Source organism: Arvicanthis niloticus, unplaced genomic scaffold (genome assembly GCF_011762505.2).
Source record: "Arvicanthis niloticus isolate mArvNil1 unplaced genomic scaffold, mArvNil1.pat.X pat_scaffold_599_arrow_ctg1, whole genome shotgun sequence".
Lineage (NCBI taxonomy): Eukaryota > Metazoa > Chordata > Mammalia > Rodentia > Muridae > Arvicanthis > Arvicanthis niloticus.
In genome coordinates, this window is record NW_023046219.1 from 1 (window position 1) to 14,215 (window position 14,215).

The following is a 14,215-nucleotide window of genomic DNA, read 5'->3' on the forward strand; positions in this document are numbered from 1 at the left end:
ATGAGACAAGACAGGTGGGGCTGCTGGCACCTGCCTTTAATCCCAGCTTCTGAGAGGAGGAAGCAGACAGTTTTGTGTGAGTTTGAAGCCAGATCTGGTGTATATACACCAGAGCTACATGGATAAATCCTGACTCAAAAAAAAAAAAAAAAAAATCAGGTCACATAAGTGATGAGCTGGTCGACTTGTGGGTCCCATTAGGTGACCTTGATGGAAAAGACACTGTGGTCACTCCCCCAGCTACTCTTTCCTGCTGAGTTTGGTGGAACTGGCCCACTCCTGGATTCAATAGTAGCAAGATGGTTTTATCATAATCCGTGCTGTAGAATCTAACTTCAAGGGTAAAACCTCATAATCCCCGTCTTCCTCAGAGCAGCAGTGGCTGCAGCATCCTCAAGTTGAGCCTGTTGTAGGTCCCTTCTGGGAGAAGATGGTCGGTCGGAAGAGAGCCATTAGATCCTCACTCAAGATCCCAGGCACTCTTTTGTTTTATTTTATGTACATGATTGATGTTTTGAATGCATGCATGTCAGTGTAAGGGTGTTGGATATCCTGAAACAGGAGTTAAAGACACTTGTGAGCTGTCCTGTGGGTACTGGAAATTGATCCTTTGGAAGAGCAGCCAGTGCTCTTAACCACTGAGCCATCTCTTCAGCCTTAATTTTTTTTTTTCCCCTCTGGGATGCGTGAATTGTATTGACGGTACGAGAGAGACTAGGATGCTCTGCGACCTGTTTGTCAAGAGTGGAAGGCAGCCCTGGTGACCAGGTGAGGGTCTAAGATGGGATCAGAGGGGAGGTGCTCAGTGTGGGGGCTGAGATGGGTCAGGGACCCTCAGCAATCAAGGACCTACCTCTTTCTTCCACTTCTTGTTGGTGTGGAACATGATCTCAGCTATTCCTCCAGTCTGCCTGCATGTGGCCATACCCCCACCACAGTGGGAATGAGCTAAACTTCTGAAACTGCAAGCAAACCCCAATAAGGAACTTTCTTTTATAAGAGTTGCCATGGTGCCAGGTGGTGGTGGCCCACGCCTTTAATCCCAGCACTGGGAGTCAGATCTCTGAATTCCAGGCCAGCATAGTCTACAGAGTGAGTTCTAGGACAGACAAGGCTACAAAGAGAAACCCTGTCTAGAAAAAAAAAAAAAAGAAAGAAAGAAAGAAAGAAAGAAAAAAAAGGTGCCATGGTCTTGGTGTCTCTTCACAGCAACAGAACACTGACTAAGACAGTGACACAGGAGGCACTGTGGGAAGGCAATAGTATGTGGAACAAATTGGTGAAAAACTAACCAACAGGATCAATCAAATGAGTGACAGCATGCCATTGAGAATGGGAGTTGCTGGTGGGAGTGCAGACTGGTACAGCCATGGGAATCAGTGTGACCCTTTCTCAGGAATCTGGAAATCAGGGTACTTCAAGATCTACCTATACTACTCTTGGGCATATACCCAAAGAAGTCTACATCTTATTACAGAGATACTAGCTCAGCCATGTTCATTTATAACAGAACTGAAAATAGCCATGGACTGATGAATGGGTAATGAAACTGCTCCACTACACAGTGGAATATGATTCAACTATTAAGAAAAAAGAGATTTTGACACGGCAGGTGAATGGACACAGCTAGAAAAAAAATCATCCTGTATGAGGTAACCCAAGCCTCAAAGACAAACATCCATCGTGTGTTTTCTTTGTGGGTGTTAGCTTTTGATATGTGTACTACAGTCTTAATAAGCCAAGGCTGGGCATTGTGGTGGTTTGAATAAAATGGCCCCCATAGGCCCATAGGGAGTGGCACTATTAGGAGGTGTGGCCTTGTAAGAGGAGGTGTGTCACTGTCTCTCCTGATGCCTTCAAGATGTAGAGCTCTCAGTACTTCTCAGCCTCCATGTCTGCCGGCAGGCCGTCATGCTTTTTTATATGATGATAATGGACTAAACCTCTGAACTGTAAACCAGCTCCAATTAAATGTTTTCTTTTATAAGAGTTGCCATGAGGGGCTGGAAAGATGACTGTCACTAAGAGAACTGACAGCTCTTCCAGAGGTCCTGAGTTCATTAGTTTGATGGTGGCTCACAACCATCTGTAATGGGATCTTCTGGTGTGTCTGAAGACAGCTACAGTGTACTCAGATACATAAATTAAGTCTTTTTAAAAAACAGCTTGTGTTTGAAAGTATAAGGGTTGGTAGTGACTGAGAAGACAGGAGAACAGAGAATTTTTTTTTAAGTTGCTGTGGTCATGTTGTCTCTTTATAGCAATTGAAACCCAAACTAAGACAGGTGCCTAGACAGGGAAATAGAATATATTGCTATGGAGAGACAAAGGGGAAACTAGGAGGATTAAATGGGTCGGGAAAGAAGGTAAAGGCAGAAGTATGGGCATTTATGCCATTTTAAAACCATATGAAAACTATAGGGCTTCCTAAAATATGCTAAAATATGTACATATATGAAATATAAATGGGGTCACCAAATAGTAGGGAAGACAATGTCCCAACTAAACCTTATGCCACGAGGTAAAACCACCACTGTCACACCAAATGTCATCTTATTTTTTGAAATTTAAAATCCATTTTGGTGGTGGCAAGACACACCTTTGGCATGAAGAGGAAAGTAATAGTAATAGCAGAAGACAAAAGACTTGTAAAAGATGACTTCTTTCAAAGGAAAAAGACCTCAAGCAATGAGCAAGGAACATAAGAATAAATAAAGACAGGGTGGAGGGGCCTGCAAAAGTCTATGTCGGTGCTGGCAAAACCGGAAAGATTCTGCAATTACTATCCACAGTAATTGTACACACTTTCCACACAGGATTCAGTTTCAAAAACAGGAACAAGTCAGGCACGGTGTCGTTCTGCCTTTAACCCCAGCAGTTGGGAGGCAGAGGCACAAGGATCTCTGTGAGGTTGCTGCCAGCCTGGTCTACAGTGCTAGTTCCAGGACAGCCTGGGCTATACAAAGATTATAAACCGAGGAAGAATATTAATGAATTGTTTTGTTAACTAGAAGGGTCCCAAGGCTTTGGTTGTATCTTGTAGTTGACGACTTTTCTACCATCTGATTCCTGCACCACGGCCCTTCGAAAGAATCTCTGCTACAGAAACTACAATGCCCTGGGAAATGCGACTCCTTGGGTCCCCAATCTTTGGTCTCATTGTTGTTAATCCTCTCCCTTCTCATTTATTTTAGCCCTGGTGTCTTCGCTTTGACACTCCCTCCGTGCCCCACCGTTTCTTGTTTATGTCAAATCTCTTTACCTCTGAGGTTTAGGTAAGCCACTCTTCCCTCTGTCAGCAAGATGAGTTGATGCTCTTGATAGTTCTCATCAGAGACCCTTCTCGACTGAGGCCTCAATCACTGCCTTTTATTTCCCCAGAGTGATTATCAAAATCTCTAATCCTTTTATCTATGGAATATTTCTCTTGTGACAACATCTCAATATTATCCTCCAATGAGAGGAACGCTCTACACAGAGGGGACAGGAGGCCGAAAGTGACAAAAGCACAGGAAAGTCCACAAGCTGCAATTCCCTGCACAGTGAGTCGCTCTGGGGTGCTTCAAAGACCAGTCTGTCAAGGTTTCAAGGATGGAACCAATCAGTCATGTTCGCTGAGAATTCTGGCTTTATTTCTCTTGGTGCTGTTTTTCTTTCTCGGTTATCTAGCTAGGTTCAGTCCAACCCTGAGCATCCAAGAACCTCTAGAAATCCCAAGAACGATCCCCGGTTGTGTGTGATTGCTAGGCGGTAATTCTGGACGACACCAATGTGGACGTAGAGCTTAAGCTCCGCCCCCGTGGGCTCGGGCGCTTCGGGGTTCGGGTCTTTTAAGATCCGCCCCCTCAACTTTCCGAAAGGGCGGGGCCTCGCGCACAGCTGTCACCTGGAAGAGGCGACCCGACTGGCTTTCACGTGTGTTCTGCAGTTCAATAACAGCCCTCCTTCCGGAACTTCCTGGGTAGCGACCAATCAGAGAGTCTTTCCTGTCCGGACCATTATCATCCGGCTGCCAATCGGCGCGCCTCCGCCAACGCCCTTAAAGGCGCCGCTGCTGCTCCGGAGGCCTGGCGGAAGACTCGCGGTTTCCGGCCCCCACCCGCAGTATGGAGGCCGCCCGGGGGCGGCTCGGGTCGGAGCCGGATCTATCGGTCGGAGCTGAGCACCAGGCCGCGACTTTCGGCGGCAGGCCGTCCGGAACGCCCTCGAAGCCGCTCTCAGTCCGGACGCTGTCCAGGGAGGAAGAGGCTGAGAGCGTTGGGGTCGCGAGCCGTCATCCCCGAGCGTCCCCGAAGACTTCGAGCGGCAGCATCGCCCATCGGCCGGAGCTGGACACTTGGGAGGACAAGCCGAGCTCCCGGGCGACGCCGTCAGGGACCGGGGGACGCCGGGGGGCGCCAGGTTCCGAGCACGCCCCGCCCCCCGTCCTCCTGGTACCCGGAGCCCGAGCCCAGCGAGCATCAGCCCTCTGCTCTGAGAGTCTGCCGTCGAGGGAGCCCGAGAGGCGTCGAGATGAATATGGAGCTGCCTCAGCAAGAGGGTGAAGACGACGATGACGACGACGACGAGGCAGCGGCGGGTAGGGCTGGCCGCTCGTTCCCCAGCCGCCTTCAGGACAGCCGCAGCCTGGACGGGCTGAGTGGGGCGTGCGGCGGAGGGGGATCTTCATCCAGTGGCGAGGCCGGCGCGGGCGGAGGACGTCGCGCCACCATCTCCAGCCCCCTAGAGCTCGAGGGCACGGTGAGCCGCCACGGAGATCTTACTCACTTTGTCGCCAACAACCTGCAACTCAAGATCCGACTGAGTGGCGCCCCACCATCCCTTCCCCCTGCCTCTGTGCGGCCCTGCCTAACGCCCGCACCCACCCCCACTATCCCTCCCATCGACCCGGACGTGCTGAGGGATCTGGAGCGACTGAGTCGCGAGCTGGGCGCAGGGTGGACCGTCTGCTTCGCGGGCTGGGTGGTGCGGTGCAGGAGCTGACAGCGTTGAGCGTGGGCTGTATCCAGACCTACCGCGACGCGGTAGACTCCTTAGGTGAAGCCGTGGACATGAGCATCAAGGGCATGTACACCTTGCTTGCGCGCTGCGAGGAGCTGGAACGGGCTTTGCAACCGGTTCAGGGGCTGGCACGCCAAGTCCGAGATATCCGACGCACTCTGGAGGTGTTGGAGGCCCTATGCAAGTGATCAGGAGCATAGAGGAGAGGCCATACCTAACCTGGCCAGACCAGGGTCCAGTAGGACCCTCAGGATTCTTCAAAGAGCCCTGGCGGACACTGCCTGCTGCGGGGAGGCCTGTGCGTTAGAGGTTCTTCCACGAGCATTTAGGGGGCCTGTGCCCATTCTAAGCCTAAGAAGTGCAAATGGGGAAGTTGTGAGCATTTTCCTGGCGGGAAGGGATGTAGCTCTGCTTTTGTTCAGTTGCTCATCTGTAGCTACCCTGCTCTTCCTGACTCTTCTCCCTAAGCTAGAACGCCGTCCATGGGAAGAATACAGGTCCTTAGATCTCTGCTGGAGGGTGGGGCAGGCCCGAATGTGTGACCAGAAGAGAACGGAAGAGTCCCCAGCCCCGCTGCGGCTATCCGGAGTCCAGTGGCCACACCTCAAGTGCCAAGGGTTTTAGGAACTTGAGCGGTTCTTGTCCACACAGCCGGGACGGCGAGGGTGCACATCTGCATAACCTGCTTCTTCCCTCTGGTCCCCTAAAATGTCACGGGGTGGAGCTAACGGGAGCACATTTCCTGAAGGAGGGAGAGAGGTGGGGGAGGGAGTGCCTCGCTGCTCTCAGGGTTCAAGTAGAATTGTTACTGGTTTTGAAGCCCACCTGTTGTGGAGAATTCTAATTAATTTTGGCTTTCTGAGTTTTTGTGGAATTAAAGTGCTGCTGCTGCTAAGGCTTGCGCCTGTTTTTGTGTGGGGTCAAAGGGGTTGGGAAGCCAAAGGAATGGGAATGAAGGCCCCTGATGTTAAGTGTTCTGTCTAAACTTGTGACTCATGGAGCTCCGGGAGTTCGAACTGGGAGTGTGGGGGGAGGAAGTCTCAAGCTAGAAGAAGGATATGCATCAGAGCTGAGGGAGATACTTTCATAAAGGGCCCAAAGAGTCAGTACAGCAGAAACACAAGCAAGGGTCTTGAAGGGAAAGGGCTTCACTACTCCCGATGCACAGGTAGACACTGGGCAGATTGGTTATAGAGAAAATATAAACTCTTGACAGCTCTATCCCTGACCTCGCTTCCCTGATCAGAGTTATGTACGATTTGAGACAATTGTATCACAATCGCAAAGGCGGTCTTCTTACAATTTACATAGCACATTCAGGAACTACATGTTATGATCATAAAAATCCAAGATCACAAAAGTAACGATTTCCACAGTACAAGACATTCCCACATTCTCACAGAATCCAGAACATTTGTTTAGTTGGAACCGTTTCAGTATTAGACAAACTGCTGTATGGAGTTTTTTTTAAATATCTCCTTTTCAGAAAATTATTAAAGCTGGCAGAGCCACCCTGTTAAGAGGTGAATATCAGGAATAAAACCAAACTGTGAGAATTCCATACTTTCATATCATGATTGCTAAGGAGAAAGTAATCATATTGAACAAATGCTTTTCATTTTAAAAAGATGTACATACTGGCCCGTACGGGGATCGAACCCGCGACCTTGGCGTTATTAGCACCACGCTCTAACCAACTGAGCTAACCGGCCAGAGACAAGAAGTTGTGTATCCTAACACCATGTAAACAGATGGATATATACCCAGTCTGTCTAGAAAATGCATTTTGCTAAACGGAAAAATAAAATATCCAAACTACTCAAATGAAATACTCAAATGAACAATCAAGCAGAAATTCTGACAAAGCCCAATAGGTGAGATTTTGGCATTTGATTGTTCGTCGGAGCGTAAACTTGACATTCAAGGCTGGACAACACGTTCTAGTAACCGCTCCCAAATACAAAGTCACAAGATGCCAGAGATGCAATGAGTGGAGGGGCGTGACGTGACGTCCAGATCTGGAAACGTTTCTATTTTCTGTAAAATAGAAACCACGTAGGCACCGCTGGGATTCGAACCCAGGATCTCCTGTTTACTAGACAGGCGCTTTAACCAACTAAGCCACGGCGCCTATGTGACGTTATGATGCGTTCACTACTTGGCCAGGTCAATTCCAGGGCACATAAAGACAGTTAATTTTTGGCTGTGCTGGAAAAGTACGAGCGAGGGAGTGAAGAACGGAGTGGAAGAAACTGTAGGAGGTGTCTGACTTAGAACCTGAAATTTTATGACATAGACCCTTGTTTCTAGGATACAAAACTGAATGTAGACCTTAGAAGCTACACACGACGAGGATGGGATTCGAACCCACGCGTGCAGAGCACAATGGATTAGCAGTCCATCGCCTTAACCACTCGGCCACCTCGTCCACATATTTATTGGTTGCTTCGGCTTCTCTGAGAGCTCAACTCTTACCCCTGCCGATTAGGCCTTGCGTTTGTAAAAATTCTGTTGATAACTGCAGAGCAAATTCGCAGAGCAATAATGGCTCTGTCTCTCCGCGGCTGGAAACACTGAATACTCCAATTGTGGCTGGCTGTCATTGAGAGTTCTGCTCTCTGCCCAGAATTACCTTGATTATCCAAAAAAATAAATAAATAAATAAAAAATAAATAAATAAAAATTAAAAAAAAAATACTCGCGAGATATATTAACCGGGAGGCGTTGAGATTTGGTGCTCCTGAGCTTTCTCATTCTTGTTCTTTTAAGAGCTGTTTCTTTGATCATTGGGACAAAAATAAAGGACGTTAAATAAAAGTAACAAAAGGGAACTGACCCCGACGTGATTTGAACACGCAACCTTCTGATCTGGAGTCAGACGCGCTACCGTTGCGCCACGAGGCGGCCGGCCACGGCTGTCGACAGGGACCGACATGACTACTACAGTGAGCCACCCCATCCGCCCACCTGTCTCCATTGATGAATGCTCCTGGAAACACAAAGAATGGACCTTCTCCCCTGGAAGGAAGACCCACAGACTGAACTCTTCAGAGCGAGCAGCTTCACACCTCTTGCTCCATGGCCTCCTCACTCTGTCCCTGGAGTCCTGTGGAAGATCAAGTGGTAGGAGATCAAAGATACTTCTCTCACCCCAAGGGCAAGCACTGGTCTTAGTCCACGATCACACTGTTAAAGCCTGGTCTTAACTGGATCTAGGACACCAGTCTGTTGGTCTCCCCCTCCATCACTCTGTCTTACAAGCGGTTCATCAGGGCTGGGTCTTCTCTCCTTCGGCTGCACACGTTCCCTCACTTCAGCTTTCAACTGTACCTGAGGGCTCCTGACCCTGCCCATAGTTTCCGCCCCAGATGCTTGCTCCTGTTCCCTGGACTAGTCACTTCTCCCTAGGTCTTCTGCAGGTGCCATGTCAGGCCACACTGAAAAGGGCTCATTCTTGACTCTTTCTTCTCCCTCACATTTCCTTCCCAGCTCCCCAGTCCCGTCCGTCCCATCCCCTCAGGAATCCTGCCAATGCCACGTCCGTTCTCTCAACCCTCCAGTGCTGGCTTGCTATAGAAGTTCCTCGATCGCTCACTGGCTTAAAATCAAAGGTTCTTTGATATCCGGATCAAGCCTTACCTTCCCGGATGGGTCCCCAGAGCCCAGAAGTTAAGCTGTTAACGCGTGTGGGCTCTTCGTGTAAGATTCATATAGGCTACTTACATTTATGTAATCTTTACTTTTAATAAGTATTTGTTTTTTTATTATTTTAATGGGGGGAGGCACATGAGTGTAAGTGTCTATAGAGGTCAGAGGTAGGATCCCCCTTGGGTTACAGGCAGTTGTGAGCCATCTGATGTGGGTGTTGGGAGCCAAACTCTCAGAAAGAGCGATATATGCTCACAACCACCGGGCCGTCTCTCCAGCCCCTACTGACTTTGTTTTTGTATACAGTGTCTCACAGAGCCCAAGCTGCTGGCATTGGGTTTGCATTCCTTTGGCTTCAGCCTTCCCAGTGCTAGAATTACAGAAATGCAGAGCTAAAACTAACTGAGACAGGATACCATATACTATACATTACTCTACAGCTCTGGCTGGCACACACTCCCTAGATAGGGATGGTCTTCACTTTCAGCAATCCTTCTGTCTCAGCCTCCAATTGCTGGGAATACAAGCATGTGGCAGCAGTTTATTTGTTTTTCTTTTATTTCTCCCTCCCTCCTGTGCTCTATCCTCCTTTCTCCTCCTTCTCTCCCCACCCCCACCCCCTTCCTTCCCCTCTTCTGTTCTAGGAATGAACTAGGGGCCTCTTACAAGCTAGGCCATTTAGCTACGTCCCTAGCACCTGCTAAGTCACTTTTCAAATGCCTAAACTCACCGTGTCTAAACCCCAAATGTTTGTGTGCCATGGGCTATGGTATTGCTTGAAGATTTTTCAAAATCTTTTTTTTTTTTTTTTTTTTTTTTTGCCTGTTTGACCATCACACAGCACTGAGGAGTCAACTCCCAACAGCCGTCCTCCCCATGTTAGGTGCCATCCTCCCATTTAGCCCACAATGGCACTTAAAATACTCCGTGTGTTATTTTGAGGAGGGTCTCCCTCTGTGGCCCACTGGCCTAGGACTCTTGACAATCCTGCTGCCTCATGCTCTCAGGTGCTGAGATTGTGTCTTGCTAAATTGCCCCGGGTAGCTTTGGATCTGTTCTGTAGTCCAAGCAGGCCTTGGGTTTGCATTGTCTTGTTCTCTGGCCCTGGAGCTGGGATTACAGGCCTGGCGATCAGGCCCTGTAAGAAATACTACATTTTAGTTGTCTCAGACCAGCCTAGATCATATGAGATCCTCTGTCAAAGGGGAAGGGGCAGGGAAGGAAGGAAGGAAAGAAGGAAGGAAGGAAGGAAGGAAGGAAGGAAGGAAGGAAGGAAGGAGAGAGAGAGAAAGAGAGAGAGAGAGAGGAGAGAGAGAGAGAGAGAGAGAGAGAGAGAGAGAGAGAGTTAGAGTTCCGGACCTGCCAAGGCCTATATTGTAAGACCGAATCTTAAAACAACACAAAAGCCAACCTTTTATTTTCTATTACAATAATAGTGAGTGAAAAATACAGTACAGTCCTGGGTGTGGTGGCAAGATTTGTAATGCCAGCACTAGGGAGGGGAAGGTGAGGCAGAATAACCTCGAATTCAAGGACAACCTGGGTTACTTAGTGAGACACTGTCTGGAAAAAAAACAAAAACAAAAACAAAAAAAACCAAACTCCTGCTGTGGTGTTGGTAGACCAGTACTACAGTCAAGATCAGTTCAGGGCTAGGTTTGGCTATACTTCAAGCTTGAGGCCAGGTTGCTTGTTTTTGATGGAGGAGTAAGTAAAAAACTAATAAAATGGTTCATGTGCAATAAAGGAGGGGCACAGAGATTTCTAGGTGACGCTATCTTGTAAACTTTGCTTTTGGACTCATGTACATATTTAATATCATTAAAAAATGAAATTGAAAAGTTAAGATGGCAGCTCGGAAGCACTCGACTCAGACCACATGCCAGTTTGCAGGCAGTTCCATGATGTGCTGGCACCTCTTGCCTGACCTCTGTTGGCAGACCCTCTTGAACTGCCAGCTCTACCCCACCCGTGTGGGTGGTCCTCGGCACCGTGGAGCCTGGAGGAAGTAGAGGAGGTACTACAGCAGCACCTGCTGTGGGGCACTGCTAAGAGCCGTAGTGGACAAGCAGGCCAAAGCATGAAGACAACCTAGGTCAAAACATACACAAGCATGGCACGGGAAGGTTCTGACCAGGTAGATAACACCTCTTGGTTCCGGGAGATCTGGATGTTCCCAGCAGCCAGACTCCCAAATACCGAGGAAAGCACTGTGATCAGCGGGAAGGGCGGGTCGTTAACAGCGGCACAGGCTTCCACTGTGATGACAGGCTGCTCTAGGACAGGCTGCCACAGTGAATCCATTCCTAGCAACTGATCTGGGGACCAACCCACTAAAGCCAGGGTGAAGCTGGTACCCAACGTGTGTCGTGTCGCCAACACACTACCAGCATGTGTTGTTGAATGGAATGCAAACTCCACGAGTAGCTGTCTGAGAAGAAAACATAATTCCCCAGGCCCTGGCAGTGCCCCAAATTCAGTGATATATACTCTTTTGTTCGCTCCAAACAGAGGCAATTTGAACTATCAGATAATATTTTGGGTCACTTTTCTTGATTTCTGTCTTTATAATCCTAGATACTCATCTCTCTCATCTCTCGCGGTCTTTCTAGGAGAGAGCCAATCCTGAAGTGAGAAGCCAGTTGAAGTACACCGGTCACCTGTAGTACCACGCATGGCCACAGGGTGGCACCGAAACTTAAAAACAGGTTTTCTAGGGCAGGCTTCTGAAAATCAAGGTCGTGGAAAAAGTCAGGACAGACAAAGGTCACTTAGTTTCATTGCCGTATAACATAAAGTGTGACTATCTAGTTTCTACCATCTAATATGCCCCTTAGGCTGAAAGCCTACTATAAGCAGAAAACCCTAAACTTCCAGACGCTAGAAGCCCTCCCTCCCCCATCCCACAGCCAGACCCAGACCTTTTTCCTCTAAATATCTCTCATAGCGAGGGGTTAGGGCACATTCCAGAGATCCCAGAACTTGGGAGGCTGAGACAGGAAAACCGCCTCGAGTAGAAGGCCATCCTACAGCACACAGTAAATTTTAGGCCAGTCAGAACCACAGAGTGAGAGACCCTGTCTTTGGGGGAAAAGCAGCCTGTCATCAGATCCCTGGATGCATTTCTTGATCTCTTGATTCCCTTACTCCAATCCACCTGCTCGATTCCATCCTAACCCAATCTACCTCTTCTTTCACATTTTCCTCATTCATCTACTTAAAATGTTTTCTTTTCTTTTTTTTTTTTTTTTTTTTTTTTTTTTTTTTTTGAGACAGGGTTTCTCTATATAGCCTTGGCTGTCCTGGAACTCACTTGGTAGACCAGGCTGGCCTCGAACTCAGAAATCCGCCTGTCTCTGCCTCCCAAGTGCTGGGATTAAAGGCGTCCGCCACCACCACCCGGCCTTAAAATGTTTTCATTGTTGCAACCAGAGTCTAGAACACAAATCTCACTGCCTCTCTTCATATCTGTAGAAGCTGAGAAAGCTTAGTTCCTGTCCACGACTCCAGCATCAGTCTGCTCTCTCCAGCTTCCCTAGGCTTCAGGATCCCTGGCTTCCTGTCCGTTTGGCAAACAGACAGGCTTATCTAGAACTGGCTCCTCCCTCGTCTGGAATGCTGTTTCCACAGATCTCTGCAGGGCTGACTCCTGCCCTTGGATCTTTGGAAATCCTCCAATGAATGTCCTAGCCTTTCCTCACCCTTAGTCCTATGATACAGCTTCTTCTGCCTGGAGATAGTCCCCAGCTACAGCATCATCGAGCGCACCCTCACAAGTCACAGGCAGGGAAGAGACAGGAACTGTTGTGTTCTTTCATCTTGTCTGTGCCCTACGAGCACTGGCATGTTTTACAGCACCCTAACTTCTGTGATGGAGACTATAAAAACCTCACCTCTCATTAAAGAAGAAGGAGGAGAAGGAGGGCAGGGCGGAGGAGGAGGAGAAGTAGTAGTAGTAAATAAATGTGGCTAGGAGTTAAGAGTGGCGGTGAAAAAAAAAAAAAAGAAAGAAAGAAAGAAAGAAAGAAAGAAAGAGCCGGGTGGTGGTGGCACACGCCTTTAATCCCAGCACTTGGGAGGCAGAGGCAGGCGGTTTTCTGAGTTCAAGGCCAGCCTGGTCTACAGAGTGAGTTCCAGGACAGGCAGGACTAAACAGAGAAACCCTGTCTCGAAAAACCAAAAAAAAAAAAAAAAAAAAGAGTGGCGGTGAACACTTCTGACGCCAGCGCTCTGAAAACAGAGGCAGGAAGGTTTCTGTGAGTTCGAGGGCCAGCCTGATCTACATAGTGAATTCTAGGAAAGCTGGAAGTACATAGTGAGACACTGTCTCAAATCAACAAAACAAACCAACAAAAATGTTTGTTAGCCCTGGCTATCTCGAGTGTGCCACCACATGAAGCTAAGAGACGGCTTGATTAAGTTAATTAACTGGCTTATTTTTAAAGACTTTTTTTTGAGACCGGATCTCACTATGTACTGTAAGACCCCCATCCCGCAAGGGGACCCTCTGTAAGACCCCCCCGCAAGGGGACCCTCACTCAAGTCCGGACCTGCACGCCCCAAGGACACACGAGAGACCTTCTTGATGCAATTGCAGAGGAGGTTTAATGACGAGGGCCCTCGGGCTGGAACATATCTCACACAGGAGATAGAGGTTCTGCGCGCCTGGACCCAGGGAACTTGGGATATTTATCGGTAGGGGTTGGGGAGAGCGGGAAAATTTGGCGCGGTTACATATGATTGGATATTTCAAACATCAGCAACTTGCAGAACTGGCAGAACTTGCAGAAACTCGGACCTCCCAGAAAAGGGAGGGAGAGAAAAGTAAACACCAGATAGCCCATTACTCACTTGGGCTAGTTTGGACTTGTCTGGGCATGCCCTTGTATGCCTTTATTTTTTGTCACCCTGCCCCTGCAGGGGCTTAATATTTTTATTATGACTATATTTAACAAATTGTTGGTGGTCTTTGCTGACCATGAATTTTTGTTATTGTTACAATGCTGCTTTCAAATTTTGTTCTCACATTCCTACTCCTTTTGTTTGGAATAACTTTAATCTTAAAGTTAAAGATCAGTACCTTCTATCTTGTCTCTTATAATCTCATCTCTTTGTCTTAACATCATTAATTGAACAGTATCTATTTTTAGTTCTAACAAAAGCTAGCAATCTATTTATGACACATGGGCCTAAAACCAAAAGTAAAATATTATTATTATCAAGAGACCGGCCACAGCAGAGAGTAGGGTCATCAACCTCAAGGGCACTTATTGAACCAACTTTGTTGTGTCTCTCTATCTTTCTGTCTCTGGTCTAACCTTTTTTTAAGTCCCTGCATTGAGTCTTAGACTACCCCAGTGTGATCAGCATAAAAACAACAATCTTCTTTGAGGGCTGCATACAGTCCTCTATCTTTAAGAAACAGCAAGTCTAATCTTTTTTTCTGTTCTGCAGAACAATATCTGAAAGGGAAGTACTGATTGTTCTAAGGCTCTCAAATCTATATCAATGGCAGCTCTTAGCTATTGGAAATAACAGGGTGTCTGTATTAGTGTAGCCGTACCTG

At 47.9% G+C, this 14,215-nt stretch overlaps 1 protein-coding gene and 4 non-coding genes across 5 annotated transcripts; 1 reads left to right on the forward strand and 4 right to left on the reverse strand.

The window, feature by feature from the left end:
* The first annotated feature begins 4,074 nt into the window (after nucleotides 1-4,074).
* On the forward strand, nucleotides 4,075-5,896 carry LOC117702233 (BLOC-1-related complex subunit 6-like). The gene is given in 3 exon segments (XM_034493478.2): nucleotides 4,075-4,418; nucleotides 4,420-4,930; nucleotides 4,933-5,896. Coding segments are annotated over 3 exon segments (1,080 nt in total). The 5' UTR covers nucleotides 4,075-4,106; the 3' UTR covers nucleotides 5,190-5,896.
* Nucleotides 5,897-6,639: 743 nt separating this feature from the next.
* On the reverse strand, nucleotides 6,640-6,713 carry Trnai-aau (transfer RNA isoleucine (anticodon AAU)). Its single transcript has one exon. It is a non-coding gene; the product is annotated as a tRNA-Ile (tRNA).
* Nucleotides 6,714-7,058: 345 nt separating this feature from the next.
* Nucleotides 7,059-7,132, reverse strand: Trnat-agu (transfer RNA threonine (anticodon AGU)). The gene has a single exon. It is a non-coding gene; the product is annotated as a tRNA-Thr (tRNA).
* A 215-nt stretch (nucleotides 7,133-7,347) lies between these two features.
* Nucleotides 7,348-7,429, reverse strand: Trnas-gcu (transfer RNA serine (anticodon GCU)). Its single transcript has one exon. It is a non-coding gene; the product is annotated as a tRNA-Ser (tRNA).
* A 404-nt stretch (nucleotides 7,430-7,833) lies between these two features.
* Trnaw-cca (transfer RNA tryptophan (anticodon CCA)) lies at nucleotides 7,834-7,908 on the reverse strand. The gene has a single exon. It is a non-coding gene; the product is annotated as a tRNA-Trp (tRNA).
* Between the last annotated feature and the right edge of the window lie 6,307 nt (nucleotides 7,909-14,215).